Raw genomic sequence first — 19,684 nt, forward strand, 5'->3', positions numbered from 1 at the left:
TATTGTACCAAACAATGGATCATTTTGTCATTAGAGAGTGGATTAGAAACAAAAGTAAGCTTTACTGCATTTTCTTGCAAAAAGTGTTTGCTTCTAGATACTCAAACATGAAAGAATTCTCTTGTAATCAGCTTCTTAAGATTTTATAGTTGGTACAACATGAAATGAAATCTTATTTTTCATAGAAGAAAGTAAAGCATTATTTTCAATGTGCTTTTTTACATTCACTGGATCTCATACTAAGATGATGGAAATCTACTAATAAAATATATAAATAGTTTAATGGAGATGATCAAATCCTTATTTCAATATTGCTATAATGATAGGAAAAGAACATTAAACCTAAGGGATGTCCTACATTATTGCTCAACGAGGGAAATTCATGGACAATATCGTATCTCTTTGCAAAGAAGACTGCTCAGATGTATCACCAACATGATAGAATTCTGAAGGTTCAGATAATAAGCTCACACTCTCTTCTTCTATCGGTTGAACCCATGGTTGTTTTCTCATCCTTTTCAAGTTTTGTAGCTCCATTGCAACTTCTTCCATTGTGGGCCTTTCTTCACCTTTTAGACTGAGGCATCTTTTTGCAATCTTAGCAACCACACAAAGTTCGTCAACATTTTTCTCATCCACAAATCGATCTTCAATTAGTTCAAAAAGACGATTTTCATTCATTGATGAAATGAAATATGTAGCCAAGTTTCTTTGTTCTGGTGGTCTTTCAAAAGAAAGAGGTTTCTTACCTGTTAAGAGCTCTACAAGAACCACTCCAAAGCTATAAACATCACTTTTCTCTGTCAATTGACTTGTGTGGAAATATTCTGGGTCCAAATATCCCAATGTCCCTTGAACCAATGTGGTTATTTGAGATTGATCCGTAGGAAGTAACTTGGAAACTCCAAAATCAGAAATTTTTGCAATATATTTTTCATCTAATAATATATTTGTGGATTTGATGTCCCTATGAATAATTGGTATAGAGACTTTGGAGTGAAGATAGGCAAATGCGCTAGCTGTTTCTGTTGCAATCCTCAATCGATCTTCCCACGAAAGCAAAATGCCATTGTTTTGATGAATATGGTGAAAAAGGGTTCCATTGGAGATATATTCATAAACCAACAAAGGTACTTCAGTCTCTAAACAACACCCCAAGAGTTTTACCACGTTGCGGTGATTAATTTGAGTTAAAATGACAACCTCATTTATGAATTGCTCCATTTGACTAGCATCCATTATTCTAGACATTTTAATGGCAACAGCTTGATGATTAGGTAAAATGCCTTTGTAAACCGTACCTTGTCCACCTTGGCCTATGACGCACTCTTCATTATAATTATTGGTTGCCAGCTTTAACTCTTCGGTTGAGAAGATTTTTAAGAGATTTGAACCTCCATTAGATAATTGTTGTTGTAAAAGGAAGCCACCATTTTGCTCAAAGTATTTCTCTTTCAATCTCATGAGCTTTCTTTTCCTTATGATCAAGTACAGCCAAGAAATACAGATGAGTAACAAGAAGATGCCAAAGCTTATACCTGCATAGAATATATATATCAATCATTAGTTAATGACAGAATAACCACTGTTATATATGTTGTAATTTTCTCAAGGAACAACATCTCATAAGTTGACTAATAAAATCACCTTTTTTATGAAAAGAAAAACTAATCATAGAGCTGACAGAATCTATGTAATATTTCTTTTTTTCTCATTTTTGGTTTAACCCTTACAACATCACGGACATATACATGATTGAGGGACTTCCTGGAAGTAGCTATGAAGCTAATTAAAATGGCGAGGTTCCAAGAATACCGAGCTCAGGGAAGAGGCAGGCAAGGCAGACCTATGAAATGATTTATTAGGCCTGTTTGCTACTGCATGCCTGCAGAAAATTGCACAAGGACAAGAGCATTACCTAGGATGACCTTAATTACAGGGAAAGCTTTCTTGCAACCTTGCCCATCTTTCCTACCATCACCATGCGTACCCTTTGGACATGGGCAATTGTATGATCCAATTGTATTAAAGCAAGATCCTATGCAAGGATTTCCTTTTGGATCATTACATTCGTTTACATCTGGCAAAAGAACGATAATAAACAAAGCATTAGCTCAAATATTTAAGTGTTGTAAATTTTACAACAAATCAGAAAATATCAGAAGTTAGAAGAAATGAGTCATTATTGCAATGGCTTTCTCAAACCACAAATTTTGGTACATTTGTGGGACGTGTGACATAATTTTATCAAAGGGCAAATATTCGATTCTAGTTCAGATCATTAGAAACTAATGGAAATAATATCACATTTGATGACTTAAATTTATGATTCGTGTATGTAATTTTGGGCTAGGCCAGTGGTAGTTCAAGCCTAAGCCAAGCTGAAATCCGACCCGACAATTGATCCTAAGGTTGTAACTTGTCTCTATATCTAAATATAAATACTGACGAATAAAAAAAGAATATAATGAATCCGTACCTTGGCAGCCGTTGGGGAGATAAGGATTCCCTTGAAAACCTTGCTTACACTGGCAAAGATAACCCGGACCATTTGTGGAGGTTATGCAATTGGTGTTGTCCCCGCAAGCATAGTCGGTGCTGGTCACTTGTAGTGCTTCCTCGCAAGAAGTATTGCTTCGAATTGCCCAGTCAAGTACTATTGGAGTTCTGAACCCAACGTTTACAAGGTAGTCCAATTCATTTCTTGAATTCCATATATTAGAAGCACTTGAGTTAAACCAGTCTTTGTCAGACAGAAAGGCCATGCTGCATTTGCTCATATTCCAAGTGTAGGCTGTTGTAGATTCATTCTTGTAAATGTCAACTGATATATCAAATGAATCAAGATCCTCAGGTATCTCCTTCTGGCAGCATCCGGTGCCATTACAATGTACATTTGTCACCTCTGTGTCATAGCCACAAAATGAAACGCATTCGGCGGACGACTCTAGGACGCCATGTGTGTTACAACCAATAGCCGTAAGTTTGTTCCGGGAGTTGGAGAATCTATATGCCTTCGGAATTCTGGTCTCGGAGCGGTATGTTTTCTCCCCCATATCACATTCGACAGCAGCCCAATAGGAGAAAGTTAATTCACCTTGCAGTGATATGTTTAAAACAATCTCATCACCATATTCAGCATAATCAGGGCCATACATCATCAGTTTCGGAGGGTCAGCGGCTGTGTTGCAAAACAATTTCAATTCATCTCTGTAACAGGTTGGATCGTCTCCAACGAGGCCAAACGGGTATGGAATGCTAACATTCCCGCATTTGCTTTGACAACCTAGCTTTGTCTCTGGAGATGTTGGAAAGACTGTTGCAATTGTCATCATCACAAGTTGTTATGAGACAAGGTAAAGTAACACGGTTAAAGCCTTAGTTTTTAAAACCGAACCGGTTAGGGGTCCGGTTACCGGTTTGAATGGCCCTGAATTTTCCATTTTCCATGAAGAGAGGTGGATAAGGATGGAGATCAAAACTTAACTGTTGAGTATGTATTTTTTACAAAATGAAAAAATTAAATTTGTCTAAGTGGAAACGAAAAGATATGATATAGAAAAAGTTTTGACCAATAAATAACACCTAATTAGCTATGATATAGAAAAAGATATGATATAGGAAAAATTAAATTTACGATTCCAATTAACTGATTAGAAGTTTTTCAGATATCGACAGCTGGCAGTTTAAACTGAATATATGGCCCCTCTATTTCTTGTAGTATCAGATGGTGTAATCAAGAGCAAGTCTAATTACTCCAATTGTACTACATTTCTCTTACAGGGAATTGTTATAAATGACCACATACCTTTGCATCCATTGGAATTGTTAGAAATGACAACATACCTTGGCATCCGTTGGAGAGATAAGGATTCCCATGATAACCTTCCATACAATGACAGATGTATCCACGATTGTTGGTAGAGTTGGAGCAGTCGGTGTTCTTCCCGCATGCATAGTTGATGGATGCCTTCTCACATGTCTTGCTCTTGGCAGCAATTGACCCGTCTACCACTACGTACCCAAAAATAATGCTTTTAAATACTATTTTTCTTATTAGGAGATACTGAAAATTCAGATTGCTAATTGTTATTAACACGACTATGGGATCTTGTTCGGGTAATTGTTATTAACTTTCGGGTTAAGACTAACCTACAGGAATACGAGAGAATGCTGGTATATATTATTATTTGGATGGGTCAGGTCGGGTTTGGTGAACCTATTCCAACTAGTCAAGTCGTGTTATTGCGCATAGGATCGGGTTTAGGTCGAACAAAACCCGTATAGAACCCGTTCCATGTGACACAAAACAGCAAGGCATTTATCATGCTACTTTCATAATTTTAATATTTGTATTTGAATTTTAAAGTAAAAGAAGAAAAATTCTTTGAACTTAATACCATACCTCGGCATCCATCGGGGAGATAGGGATTCCCTTGATAACCTGGCAGGCAATTGCAAAGATATCCAGCGCCATTTGAGGAGTTGGTGCAATAGGTGTTACTCCCACAGGCATACCCAGCCACGTCTCTTTGTGCTTCCTCGCAACTCTGGTTTCTAAGTATTGCCCAGTCCAGTACTATGGAAGTGTTGATCCCGACATTTACAAGGTGTTCCACATCGTTTCTCATCTCCCAGAGCTGTGATACTTGTGAGTCAAATAATGAATCCTGGTCGTCGGACAGAAGAACAGCCAACCCACATCTACTAATACTCCATGTGTATGCGAAGTCGTTAGGGCTCTCTATGCTTACTAAAAAATCATTAAGATCGTTTGGTATGGTTGTCTGGCAGCAACCATAGCCACCACAAGATGAACCAGCTGTCACTTTTGTATCGTTCAAGCACGATGATCGACACTCCACATAGAACACAGAGCCCTTGTAATCATCCAATTTGCCATACGTGTCGCAACCGACTGCCATGAATCTGTTTCTGGTATTGGAGAGCCTGTAAGTGTTTGGAAAAGAATATCCAATGCTATAACCCGCCGGGTATTCATCTTCACCCATGTAACATTGGACACTTCCCAGAATGGAAGTCGTTAGTTGATGAGCATCAAGTGATATATGGAGAATGGTATGGTCATCTCCCTTATAATCGCCATAAAACGTCAATTTTGGAGGAAGGATGGCAGTATTGCAGAATAACTTGAAGTCATCATTTTTGAAACAGGTTGGATCATCTCCCACTAGGCCAAACGGGTATGGGATGCTAACATTCCCACATTTGCTTTGGCAGCCAGGCCTTGTATCTGGCATTGTCAAAGTTGCTGTTATCGACTCATCATTTTCTCATTTTAATTTCGTTTTTTCATTCAAGTTGAACAAATTAAGCATAAAAGCAATACACAACAAAATATATATTAATTTCCATAAACTCATTACGGGATAAGCCATTGAGCAAATATATTCGGTGAAGCTTTCTTCATCAAAAGTTAGTGAAAACAAAGTCATACCTTGGCATCCATGGGGGAGGTAAGGATTCCCATGATAGCCTTGCATGCATTGGCAACTATATCCAAGGCTGCTGTTGGTGATAGAGCAGTTGGTGTTCTCCCCGCATGCGTAATTTCTGCTTTCTTTTTCACATGTCCTGTTCGCATTTGATCCGTCCAATTCTATGCATACAAATTAATGTTTTTAAATTACAAGCTGTTTATTTTTCAGATTAAGAGAAAATTAAAAATTCAGATGGCTAATGTGACCATACGAAGGTAAATTAATGAGACCATTGTTGTAAGAAGTTATTCTAAATAAAAGCATACTGATGTCAATTGGAGTAGATTTGGTCTAATCCGATCCAGTCCAATGTGAATTCATTATAAATGGTGCAGGTTCAATCCAATCCAATGATTATTTTGGACAATTTTGGATCAGTTTAATTCAATGTTTAGACCGTCCAATCTGTTCAAATTTGTTTTAATTAAGATTAATTCTAACTCAAACCTAGTCCATTGACACCCATACTTTTAACTTCTATCAATGAACCATATATTAGCTCAATCCAACCCAATCCAATATAAACTTATTACAATTGGACTAGGTTCAATTCGATCAAATAGATACTTTGAACGATTAAATCTGGACTCTAGAGTGATCCAATTCAATAAGTCTTGCTGGTCCATCCATTGTTGATTCATCCAATATGTCCAAATTGATTTTATGGATCCAATAACAACCCTAATGAGTAGTATAAGTACATATTGTCTATCCTCACTGTGATTTTAATGAAGATACCAAATTGGAATCACAAAAACATCCAAGATGACACACAAGCTGATGCGGACCCACAACGGATCTATAGCTCGCCATAGAACAGCGATGAGCTCAAAACTATCACAGTAATGCAATGGATGAAAACACTATCAACTAAATTCGCTAATAGTAGGACATCCATTAGGATCAAACAGGAACATGCCAGATTAGTTCTGATGCCACCCGTGCCATGTCACTACAGCAAACTTGTTAAGGGAAGTAACACACATGTAGTATGAGAATCCTCTGACAAAAGGAAACTTCGTCTTAGAAAAATCTCATAAGACAGATGGCAAACCCCTAGCAGGAACACACCTGCTAGTGGCCACAATACGATGCCATATCCCTCTGGTTATGTTCCTTTGCAATAGTGGCCACAATACGATGGGCAGAAGGGGAGCCCACAGGAACACACCAACAAGTTTGAAGATGCACTAGGAGTGTTCTCTTTCGATGAAGACCTAAAGGTTCGAGAATTCTCTAAATCCTTGACTAGGTCAACATACTCGTGGTTTGTCAACCTGACAGCAGGGAGCATCGACTCATGGGATGAGTTAGCCAAGAAGTTCTTATCTAAGTGGTTCACCCTCATGTAGAGGTTGACGATGGTGGACCTACACAACACGAAACAACGTGTTGGGGGAGACCTATTGGCATATGTCATACGATTTCAAAAACTGACACACTTGGTCTTCGAAGAGCACGCAACACAAAAGGGCTTCGTGGAGCAATGCATCCAGGGGATGCACCCAACATGTAGGATTGGGATTGAAAATATCAAGATTGAAACATTCAATCAGCTCTAGAAATGTGTTGAGAGAACAACATAGATTGTCACCACCCTGGAATCACGGCTAGCTTCATTAGGGCTACAGTATGCTAAGAACAAGACATATGTCATCGATCGCAAATCCAAAATGTAGGATTGAGATCGAGAACATCGAGATTGATACATTCGACCAACTCTAAAATTGCATTGAGAGAATAGCACAGACTATCACCACCCTGGGATCATGGCTAGCTTCATCAGAGCTATAGTACACTAACAATGAGAAATATGTCATCGATCATAGACCCCGAAATACTAGAGAAACCAGCCAAGGGCATTACTATCTTGACGGCAACCAAATATGATGAAATGGCCCATTGCCAACACCCCATCCATTCCCCTACACCAATAATGAAGTGACGATCATGAGCAAGCTCATGGAAGATCTTGTAATCAACCTACAACCACCACTAGCAGGAGTCGACCCCGAGAAGGGAAAGCATGGAAGAAGATGGTGTAGCTATCACTAGTGGCTGAATCATGATTTGGTAGTTGAGATCACTACCCAATGCCCTAACCATTTCCCATCCAAATGGTGGTCGAGAATTCAGGATATACATAACATCTAACTTAGAAGCCATAGGCTGTTTGGTAGCCTAAGAGAATGACGAAAAAGTCGAGTGGCCCGTCTATTATGCGAGTAGAACTTTGAAACCAACAGAGAACATCTACTTACACATGGAACAATAGTGTCTAGCATTAGTCTTTACTACATAAAAGTGTGATCCAATCAGGTACTTCATTGATAGATCCCTACTCTCTAGAAGATTGGTCGAATGAATGATGAAGCTGATTGAGTATAGTATCGAATACATCCAAACTAGAGTGATAAAGTGTCAAGCAGTCGCAAACCTCCTAGTTGCTTTTCCTACTAGTGATGATTTCCCCATCTCTTAAGAGATACTCAAAGACCTCCCCCTCATCGCGGCAGTAGAGAAGGCAGGATGGGTTATAACATTCGATGGCAGTAGTTCCAATTCCTCTACAGGAACCAGAGGTATATTGTCTTCGCCTACCAGATAGACTTCAGCCTACTCCCTCAAATTGCAATTCCCCTACTCCCACAATATCACAGAATATGAAGCACCGGTGATGGGTCTAACAATAGCAAGGGATTCCAAAGGAAAGAAAGTAAAATTCATAGGAGATTCCAAGATAGTAATTGGACAAATGGGAGGTCACACCACAGTAAAAGAATTGACAATCTTGTCATATAGAACATTGATCCAAAAATTGACCAAAGACTTGGAGATAACCTACGAAGACCAGAATCAGGCCAAGAATAGATATGTTGATTCTCTAGCCACTCTGGGATCTAAGATACAATCGAGCAGTCCAAATGATAGGGTTATCGACATCCACTACACACTATTGATCGCTACCCTCAGGAACACTCACTCCAATGTAGAAAGGCATGGCAGATATGCTGAGCATATGGACGAGAAACAAAATTCTATAGAGAAGCAAACTTCTACTCTATCTCACCAATGCCAAACCACTTCTCTCTCTTAGCATTGAGACACCTCATTCCACGACAAATGTCCAGTGACACATCCTCATAACCATCACCCTCTAACGTAGCGATAATAACAGATAATTGTGACAATCACTAAGGAGTGACGCTTAGCTACAAGTGCTTGCAAATGAACATTAACATAAAAGGGGAAAACACATATGATAAGCAACACTTATACCTAGAGTCCATGGTTTAATGAATAATATCATCCATCTGGACATATAAATATCCAAGAAACATCGAAGCCAATGAAAGCTGATGACCACCAACTGGAACAACCGCAAGAGGAACCAGGATGGTATTAAGGCCATAGTTAGGGTTCCCAAGAAAAAAAACCATGACATAACATAGAGAATAAATGTTGCGAAATGACATTGACTATCTGTCTTTCTGGCCATAACATCTATTGGTCCCGTGCTTTCAAACTAGAAACCAATCTAGGTTTTGAGGGGCCATTTCCCCCAGGCAGTCGATTCATCTACCTGTGCCTTGTAAATGTTGAGCTCTTCCCCAACTCTGTATATAGATCGGTCAGGATATTGGGAATGAACTTGGCGTATTGAGGATGGTGGGCTGAAACGGCACCACCCAACGGTAATGCAAGCAGAACAGCCATGTCGTCAATAGTGACACTAAACTCACTGAATGCACCTACGAACGTATGTGTTCGGCAACACCAATGGGACAAGAGTGGAAACATATAATCCACCCCTTCTCTATCTGGAAGGTCCAAGAAATAGTCCACAAATCTTAATAACCTGGCACTCTGGAGCAACCAGTAGTACATGGGGTTTTCTAGGAGGAAAAGAGTCCATGCTGTGAAATTTATTAAGGACCTAGAAGCATCAGTTCTTAGTTTAGAACAACTGAAGTAAATAGTGTGCTTCAAATGACCATAAAAACATGCAACCTCATTCACCTCCACCACGTCAAACATGCCATCCTTCCCCCTGGACTCAAGCATGGGAGGTTAGAAAACCTTCCCATGACCAGCAACCAACAATCTTCACTGACTCGTATTCGGAGAGTAGTTCCATAGTGTCCACATCCCTTACAAAATCAATGAAGGAGCTTCTACTGCTTGTGAGGAGCCATTGATACCAGAGATGGACAAATCATGCAAGAAAGAAAAATAAACAAGAAGATCAAAACTAAACAGAACTACTTCAGTAGCAAAGCGAATGCGAAGACAAAGTTTGAAGCGAATAGTACCCTTTATAGTAGTCCCATTCACATTGACAACTCAAACAGCGGCGTAAGGAGCCAAAACAAATGATTACTAGCTACTCGCTAGCATACAGTTGACATACCGGCCATTACACATTTAAATTATTATTCCTAGAAAAAGGCAACACACACAAACATCAAATTTAAAACTGCTACCACAACACATAATAGCCAATCCGAACGAAGAAACATGAAGCCCGGCACACCCGCAAAAACATGTGACCGACTAGCAATGAATATGAGACAATGGTTATACATCCAACATACATAACCATGTGACTAACTGTGACCCACTATATACACAACCACAATAGCATGGTACCACTTACATGAATGATAGAAGAGATCCTTCCCAAAAAATATTGCATAAGAAGAAGAAGAGGACGGAAGCCATCCTTTAAATAGATTTATCCAAAAATAATATTATACACACAAGACATTAGAAAAGCTGCACACTTTACCAAGATACAATAGGGTAAACTACACTGCCAATATATGAATGCACTCGAAGTGTTTCCTGACAAAAAGCATTTTGTCAAGACATGGGGGGGCTGAAAAACCAAACATGACCAAAACAACCTCTCGACAAAATGTTTCCCATCAAGAAAGAAGGGGGCTAATAGTATGAAAAGTCAAGCAACCTTAACAGCAACAAACTCCAAAATCATACACCCCAACAGTAACACCCTTTTCTCAAGACGTAGTCAAAACTTTGCAAAACCCCCCCTTCAATAGCCAAAGTTGTTGGGAGCACAAACACGACAACAAAACCTAAGAAAAAATCAGCGATCAACTAAAAATGAACCAAAAAACAGCCTTTGCCCATGTGTCGATCACAATACTCTAGCCAATATTAAAATGCAGCAATCACAGAAATGCTTATTGATAAGAACACTCTTACTAATAAGCAAGGGCCTAAATGTAAGTACATGTAATCTATCCTCACTACAACTGTGATGAAGATACCAAATTGGAATCACAAAAACATCTAAGGTGATAAACAAGCCAATGTGGAACCGCAATGGGTCCATAACTCGTCACAGACCTACGATTAGCTCGAAACCATCACAATCCTACAATGGCGAAAATACCATCAACTGAATTCAACTGTAGTAGGACATCCAATAGGATCAAATAGGGACATGTCATATTAGTTCTGATGCCAGCCACACTATGCCATTACAGGAGACCCATAAAGGCAAGTAACACACGTGTAGTATGAGAATTCTCGGATGAAAGGAAACTTCGCCTTAGGAAGATCTCATAAGACACGTGGCAAACCCTTAACAGTGTCCCTATGTTAGCCAACACCGAATCGAAGATCCCCTTTCCAAATAGGAGTAAAATCCATTTTGGCTCCTTACTTTCAGGTCCCCGGGATCTCCCTTTATAAAAGGGGGTGTAGATCTTAATGAAGACATGACTCTCTATCAATAGAAACACATAGACAACCACACTTAGCCTTACCACCACATCTACAAGGAGAAGCAAAAGAAAACTAGGAAAAAAAAGAGCCACCAACAACCTATTATAGTGCTGAATGGAAGTCCTAGTTACATTGTTTTTTCCAAAAAAGGATGCTTCAATTCATGGTACAACTCCAAGCTATAAAGATGCGAGTCCAGCAACAGCATGCGTAGAAGACTAGTGCAATCACATTCACGAGGTGTTACAAGCCATGTTAAACTTATACAGGCACGTTCTCTTCTGCCAAATGCCTCTTGTTCATTAGTGGGCTGGTTTGTTCAATGTTTTAAAAACTGACCTAGAGGCCAAACCGTTTTGCCTCCAAGTCATGGTTCACTGGTTCAACTAGTTGGGTCGAATGGTTCAAGCCATGTTACGTCATATATATGTGTGTGTGTGTACATATATGTTTATAAATGTATATATGTTATCAATAAATAATGTAAAAATATTTTAGATATGTTATATATATTTTTATATTTAATTTATGTTTTTCTAATTTAGTTTTTAATTTTTTATTTATAAAAAATGTTAAAAATTGAAATTTGAGGCCAAAAAAAGTGTTTTTTCTTTTGCAAAAATTGTGGGGCAAGGTGTGTATGGCTCCTTGGAATGCATAGATCTTAAAAAGTTACCCAAAATAAAAAAAATAAAAATAAAAAGAAAAACAATCACCACAATCAGACATTGGAGTGCAAAGTTATGGCCTCCGAAATTTTGCATACATTAAATGTGCAACCCGTAACCAAGTGATCAGGTCGAATGGATCAGCGGTCAAATTGGCCAGATCAAACGGTTCTTGACCAAAGCAACAATTTTTGACTGTTTAATGGGTCTTTGATTAAACCGAACCTAAAATCCTGACTGGGTGACAATTCGAATGATTTGACTAGCTGGGTCAATGATGGGTTGAAAACATTGGGTTTGTTGTTTTAGGGCCCGTTCTCACTAAGTTCAACCCATTAGAGAGGAATTTGCTAGCTCCAACAGTATACGGCAATTAGTACATCTATGTCAAACTCGGATAGTAGTGGACCCTTGGCACTTCAATGAACCACCACTCCCCAGTCCCCACAATTAGAGATCCTCAAGCAATTTCACAATAGTACCCATGATGGCTACCCAAAAACGCTATGGGCTCACAATTGTACCACCACATCAGATCTAGGCCCATATCTCCATGAACTTTATGGGCTCGCTAGCTCACAATGAAATACTTCATTCATATAGTCGATTGAATTTCCAAATATGCCCATTTTCTACCGATAACAAATCTATATATAACCTATTCCAAAGCGCAACTATTTTTAAAATAAATATTCCCCCTACCCTACAAGCATGCAGGACTCAATTATCTGCAACTGAGATGTAACATTTACAAATAAATACTAATGCGTTTTCTTCAATCTCGGTAGTATATATAGATTTTAATTTCAGCTTGCGATGCACTAATGCCATGAATTAAATAATAAAAATAAGAAGTATTATAAAATTTATTAAATACTTTAAAACTATAACATGCAATACATGTATACATTTCTACTCTTCCCAAACTGAGCATGAACAAAAAAACAGATATAACCTTAGCTAAAAACACTGGTACTGTTATTTGGATGGGTCAGGTCGGGTTTGTTAAACCTATTCCAAGTAGTCAAGTCGGGTTGGATTGCCTTCAGATCGGGTTTGGGTTGCAAAACCCATACATACAGAACTCGATCATTTGACATCCTTACAAGAGTAAACTGTAAGACATGAGCACATGGGCGATCCAAAAAATTCCCTTACCAGATCAATGGTTTTGATTAGCGACTTCCGTACGTCAATAACAATAATGCATTTATTATCATTCAATTTTCATATTGAATATTTGTATTTAAATTTTAAAGTAAAAGAAGATAAATTCTTTGAACTTAATACCATACCTCGGCATCCATCGTGGAGATAGGGATTCCCTTGATAACCTGGCAGGCAATTGCAAAGATATCCAACGCCATTTGTGGAGTTAGTGCAATAGGTGTTGCTCCCGCAGGCATAATCAACAACTACATCTCTTTCTGCTCCCTCGCAACTCTGGTTTCGAATTGCCCAGTCCAGAATTATGGAAGTGTTGATCCCGACATTTACAAGGTGTTCCACATCGTTTGTCATCTCCCAGAGCCGTGATACTTGTGAGTCAAATAATGAATCCCGGTCGTCGGACAGAAGAACAGCCAACCCACATTTGCTAATATTCCTTGTGTATGCGAAGCCGTTAGGGCTCCATATGCTTACTGAAAAATCATTAAGATCGTTTGGTATGGTTGTCTGGCAGCAACCATAGCCACCACAAGATGAACCAGCTGTCACTTTTGTATCGTTCAAGCACGATGATCGACATTCCACATAGAACACAGAGCCCTCGTAATCATACAATGCGCCATACCTGTCGCAACCGACTGCCATGAATCTGTTTCTGGTATTGGAGGGTCTGTATGTGTTTGGAAAAGAATATCTAATGGCATGAACCACCAGCTCTTCATGTTCACCCATGTAACATTGGACACCTCCCAGAATGGAAGTCGTTAGTTGATGAGCATCAAGTGATATATGGAGAATGGTATGGTCATCTCCCTTATAATCGCCATAAAACGTCAATTTTGGAGGAAGGACAGCAGTGTCGCAGAATAACTTGAAGTCATCATTTTTGAAACAGGTTGGATCATCTCCCACTAGGCCAAACGGGTACGGGATGCTAACATTCCCACATTTGCTTTGGCACCCAGGCCTTGTATCCGACGATATCACTAAGACATGAATTTTGATAAAAAAGACATGATTGGTTTTGATAAATACATTTTCCAATCTAATTTCTTGTCTAAGTTGAGTTTTGATCAATCAAAATCCATGCATGAATTTTGATAAATAAGACATGATTGGTTACCACGTTTTTGATACAAATTGATTGATCAGAAGTTTTCTCGATATAATGTCTTTTTTTTTGTGACAAATCAGCCTTCTTTGCCACCCCAGCTTTTATAAATCAAGATCAGCCCCTCAACTTCACTTCTGTCTCCCACTTTCCAACCTGATCCGAACCCAAAGATATCCCCTCAACCCAAAGATATCCCCTCTGCAAACCCACCTTATAAATCTATCCAAGTTGATGCCACATCATATAGTTAAGTGCAACCAAAATAGGAGAGGATGGTGACAACTCCGCTAAGGGTTAGATCTTATCCCGAAGACCTCAATGGTTAACCTCATCCCGATAACCTCAAAAGCCTCATTCGACCAGGGTATAGACCTTTAGTTATAAAAAGGGACCTACAACTCAAGGTAATTTCGGGTTCCCCCTTTCAATAGTCCAGTTTTCGGGTTGACAATTCAACTATTCGATTCAAATGGACAATATTCTCTAACAACAAAATTGTGCTTTTTCGGGATGACAGTTTGACTGTTCAGTTCGAATGGATGGCTTGTTTTGACAACAAAAATTACAAGCAAAAAATTATGAAGTCGATCTAGCCACTGGTTTTTAGGTCGGCGGTTCGACCATCCGGTTCAAATGGACGACTCATTCTAACAACAAAAATTAAAGGCAAAAAAATGCATGCATGAGGTCCATTAAGTAGTATTATACATGTTATGTCATTCCAAAACATGACTCATACGGTTTGACCATCCATTTTAAACAAATGACTTGTTTGAACAACAAAAATTATAGGCAAAAAATTGAGTGTGTGAGATCCATTAAGCAGTATCATACGTGTTATGTCATTTGAACATATGACTCATATGACCCAAAAACGGAACCATTCTTACCACTGGTTTTCAGGTTGATGATTCAATTGTTCGATTCTAACATATGAGCTATCCTGACAACAAAAATTAAAAAAGGATAAAAAATGGCCAAAAACCATTGAATGAGTCAACGGGTTAACGGTTCAACAACTCGAGACAATGAGCTATTGACCAATTCAATAGTTTTTTACTAGGGACTGGGATTGGGGTAGAACCGAACCAATTGCTTGGATGATCCCCAATTAAAAAATAAAAAAATGGTAGCTCAACCAGGTTCGAACGAACGACCCATTTTAACAACAAAAATTACAAGAAAAAAATTGAGTGTGTAAGGTCCATTAAGTAGTATCATATGTGTTATGTCATTCGAGCATGTGACTCATATAGCTTGAAAACGGAATCATTCTAGCCATCGGTTTTTGGGTCAATAGTTCAACCGCTTGGTTCGAATGGGTAGCCCATTTTGACAACAAAAATAAAAAAAAAAAGACCAAAAACCATTGAACGGGTCAATGAGCCAACAATTTTATTGCTTGGATCAATGGGTCGTTGACCGATTCAATGGTTTTTGGCCAAGGACCGGGATTGGGATAAAATGGAACTGTTTGCCTGGAGGTTCCTAATTAAAAAAAAAAGAAAAGAAAAGACAAAAAACCATTGAACAGGTCAATGGGTCAATAGTTTGACTACCCCGATTGATGGGTCGTTGACCGATTCAATGATTTTTGGCTAGGGACCAGAATTAGGGTAAAACTGAACCGGTTGCCTAGAGAGTTCCCAAACTGAAATGTTCGTCCATCCGGGTCAACAGCAATTCGAAAACCATGGTTTTTATGCATTTGAATTTTCACTATTCAAAGTTTTCTTCTACTATGGGCTTTATTCAAGCATGTGCGGCATGTTCCTCTTTTTCATTTTCTACTTTTTTTTATATATTTGGTCGTCTTCTTCAAGATCCTCCAAAACAGTTTAGGGTTTATCACTATTTTATTTTTTCTCTTTTGTTTTTTCTTTAGGTTTCATGTGCAATTTTTTTTTCTTACAAGACGATCTACTTTGTCTCTTTCTTTAATTGCATATATGTTTAGCCAAAGTGGAACTTTGGACTCGATTTTTTGATTTTTTTCATTGGTTTCTAGTTTGGTGCATTTACTACAAATATTTTTTTGTGTTTAAGGTCACTTTGGATTTATCTTTCAAGGTTTTGGAATCCCTGGCAAAGTCCACCATTCTCATGACTATGGCTACAAAGTTATTCCATCTAATTATTGACATTTAAAAAAATGAGCCAAAAATGGAACCCTTCTGGCCACTGGTTTCTAGGTTGACGGTCCAACTATTCGATTTGAACGGATGGCCCATTTTGACAACAAAAATTAAAAATAATAAATGCCCAAAACCATTGAATGGGTTGACAGGTTGATGGTTCAACCACCCTGGTCAATGGGTCATTAATTGATTCAATGCATTTACCCTAACAAATGTTACCTACAAGGATATTAACCTGGGTTCGGATGAGATAGGCAAGAAGTTGTAAGCACATTCAATGAGCACTTGAAACTTTTTTTGACACCTGTCCCTTATAATACCCTCACCCCACCCTTAAAAAAGACTAATACTCACTTTTGAAAGGTGTCAAAATATTTATCAACTGCTCATTTACTGTACCTATTAGATCCGGTCATTTAGTGTACCTTCCAAACTGAGCACAAATATCAACTAAACGTACAAAATTGTGACTGAGATAAAAATTAGAAAAAAACGCCGTATCACTGTATCACATGCCCCAAAACCACAGAAAAAGGATTTTCCAAATAAACTGGAGGGATGAAAGCAAAGCAGGTGGAGATTGGATGGGCACCCTCTAGTCAATAGTGCGGATTGGTTAACACTTACGATATCCAAAGGATATCAAGAAACAGAAAATTCAAACGGTACCGAAACCGTTGAATGATGAGAAAATGGGCAATCAAGACAAATCCTACTTGCCCGATCAACGATATTGACGACATCAAGAGTTCTCTTATGACAATATTGAAACGCAATTAAGGAACTATTATACGATGCCTGCCTTTCTTTCCTACTTAAATAATTGTAAAATTTGAAGAAAACTGGAAAAATTAAAATTTGTGAAGACATACCTTGGCATCCATCAGGAAGATAAGGATTCCCATAAAAACCTTCGGTACATTGGCATATATATCCAGGGCTGTCTTTGGAGATGTAGCAGTTGGTGTTATTCCCACATGCGTAATTGCTGTTTGCTTTCTCACATGTCTTGTTTGCATTAGACCCGTCCGATACTATGCATGCATATAAATTAAATTAAGATCTAATTCTTAAACTAAATTCTGCTCTTTTAGAGATTTGGGAGTGTTTAAAAATAAGTGTTTATTTAAAATAAATACTTATTTGGGATTGGACCACATTATTAAGTATTTATTGATATTTAGGAAATAAGCTCAAAAAAAGTATTTATTTTAAATATGAGGGGTTATTACTCCCCATTGTGTATCCCTTCAAAAGGAATAAAAAAAGTAAATAAGTGCTTATTCAAACACTTATTTTTATGGTAAGCACTCCCAACACATGGCCGAACTTTGACCAATTAATCAATACTACACTGAGAAGTTTGATGAATACCAGCTGATTAATTTAACTGGTTAACACTTACGATATCCAGAGGATATCAAGAAACAGAAAATTCAAACGGTACCGAAACCGTTGAATGATGAGAAAATGGGCAATCCAGACAAATCCTACTTGCCCGATCAACGATATTGACGACATCAAGTGTTCTCCTATGACAATATTGAAACGCAATTAAACTCAGTTTGAAAGGAGTAGAAATGCAAATATGAAGAAAATACAAGGTTTTGCACTCAATATATTTGTATTTATACTCCTTCCAAACTGTGCCTTAAGTGAAAAGCAAGAGAATAATTAGAAATTGAGTTCATACCTTGGCATCCATCGGGGAGGTAAGGATTCCCATCGTAACCTTGCAAACAATGACAAAGATATCCAGGGCCATTTGTGGAATTGGAGCAGTATGTGTTTCTCCCGCAGGCAGAATTGTTCATTCCTCGTGCTTCCTCGCAAGACTTATTGTTGTTACGAATTGCCCAATCCAGTACTATTGGACGTCGAATGCCAGAAGTTACAAGGTCGTTCACGTTGTTTCTGATATTCCAAAGTTGTGACACTTGCGACTGTAAGTCGTCCTGATCGGTCAAAACAACAATCCCACATTTACTAATATCGAGTGTGTTTGTGAAGTTGTAAACGCTATGAATCTGTATTTGAAAATCAGCGATGCCCTTGGGTATCGTGGTCTGGCAGCATCCAAATCCACTGCATGGTAAGCCCATAATCACTTTGGTATCGTTCAAGCATTTTGAGGTGCAACCCACGTAGAACTCTTTGCCATTGTAGTCATACAAAGTACCAGATGTGTCGCAACCGACGATGGTCAATCTGTTTCTGGTATCCGAGACCCTAAATGCATTTGAAAAGTTAACCCTAGGGTCGTCAATCCCCTGCAAATTGTTGAAAGGGTTGGTGTCCATGTAGCATTTGGCAGCTCCAAGAACAGAGGTGGTCAGTTGGCCTTGCAGAGATATGTTCAAAACGGGCAAATTGTCGTGGAACGACAATTGAGTTTCACCGGTGGTGTTGCATATCAAATGAAAATCTTCGTTCAAGAAACACTTTGGATCATCACCGATGCCAAACGGGTAGGGTATGCTGAGGTTTCCACATTTCTCCGGACAGCCGGGCCTTGTCAGAGACGTTAATGTCGACGACCCTGTTGTTGCTGCGTTCATCGTGACCAACCGTAGTAGGATGAGATGAAGCAACAAGGGCCAAATCATGATCGGATGATAAATGCGTCCTCGGTAAAAGGAAGGAACAGAATGCTGTTGTACCTGGAAATGGAATCATCGTGACCCATGCCACTATAAATATAAGTACGACTGATCAAAGCTTACTACGCTGAGCCGTTTAATCCCAAGTCAATCAAGTGAATGAACTATCGATATCTTTCCAAGTCCCTAACGTTAAGCTTACGGCGTGGAATATTACACAGAAGCCAAAAATAAAGCTTTCAATCCAGGCACACGCAGACAAATATCAGTGACTGTCGTTGCCTTGACTACACAATATGGACAGCTTTTTTATTTTTTATTTTTTTGTACAAGTATATCTTGAATAACTGAAGCAGATTAATCAAAAAATTTGGGAAAGTTGAGCTTTCATTTTCAAACGTGGGAAACGGCAAAGGACCCGATAAATGTTACCCCTTTGACTTGACTTGTAAGAGCTGTAAGTCATTAATCATTTGGGAAGGAAAGGCTATGAAGCATTCGCACTTCGCTTTATGAAGTTGCATCCATCCAAGAAAATTAGAATCAACTTTGAGTGAAATTTGGGAGACAATTTTGATCATCCATACAGTCCTTCACGTGGCTTCTTTAATTAGCTGAGTGAAATTGGGTGTTTGTGGCATTGAAACCAGTCCCTTGCTAATTTGCTCGGAGGTAGTTGGAAAGTAGTTAGTATATTGGAATATATGTATGGAATAAATTTTACTGATCTATAATTTTA

General features: G+C 38.6%; 2 protein-coding genes across 2 annotated transcripts; both read right to left on the minus strand.

Moving 5' to 3' along the window:
* Window positions 1-160: 160 nt before the first annotated feature.
* Window positions 161-14,075, minus strand: LOC148791547 (wall-associated receptor kinase 1-like). Its single transcript, XM_088888224.1, has 7 exons — window positions 13,219-14,075; window positions 5,459-5,620; window positions 4,406-5,254; window positions 3,847-4,014; window positions 2,480-3,316; window positions 1,919-2,080; window positions 161-1,538 (listed from the first exon to the last, which is right to left on the minus strand). Exons 1-7 carry the CDS (start codon window positions 13,823-13,825, stop codon window positions 367-369), a joined length of 3,957 nt encoding a protein of 1,318 aa, XP_088744350.1. The 5' UTR covers window positions 13,826-14,075; the 3' UTR covers window positions 161-366.
* A 2,746-nt stretch (window positions 14,076-16,821) lies between these two features.
* On the minus strand, window positions 16,822-19,093 carry LOC148791548 (wall-associated receptor kinase 2-like). Its single transcript, XM_088887353.1, has 2 exons — window positions 18,039-19,093; window positions 16,822-17,379 (listed from the first exon to the last, which is right to left on the minus strand). Exons 1-2 carry the CDS (start codon window positions 18,949-18,951, stop codon window positions 16,988-16,990), a joined length of 1,305 nt encoding a protein of 434 aa, XP_088743479.1. The 5' UTR covers window positions 18,952-19,093; the 3' UTR covers window positions 16,822-16,987.
* Window positions 19,094-19,684: the final 591 nt, after the last annotated feature.

The sequence above is a fragment of the Nelumbo nucifera genome, chromosome 5 (assembly GCF_055504915.1).
Source record: "Nelumbo nucifera cultivar China Antique chromosome 5, China Antique-T2T, whole genome shotgun sequence".
Taxonomy (NCBI): Eukaryota; Viridiplantae; Streptophyta; class Magnoliopsida; order Proteales; family Nelumbonaceae; genus Nelumbo; species Nelumbo nucifera.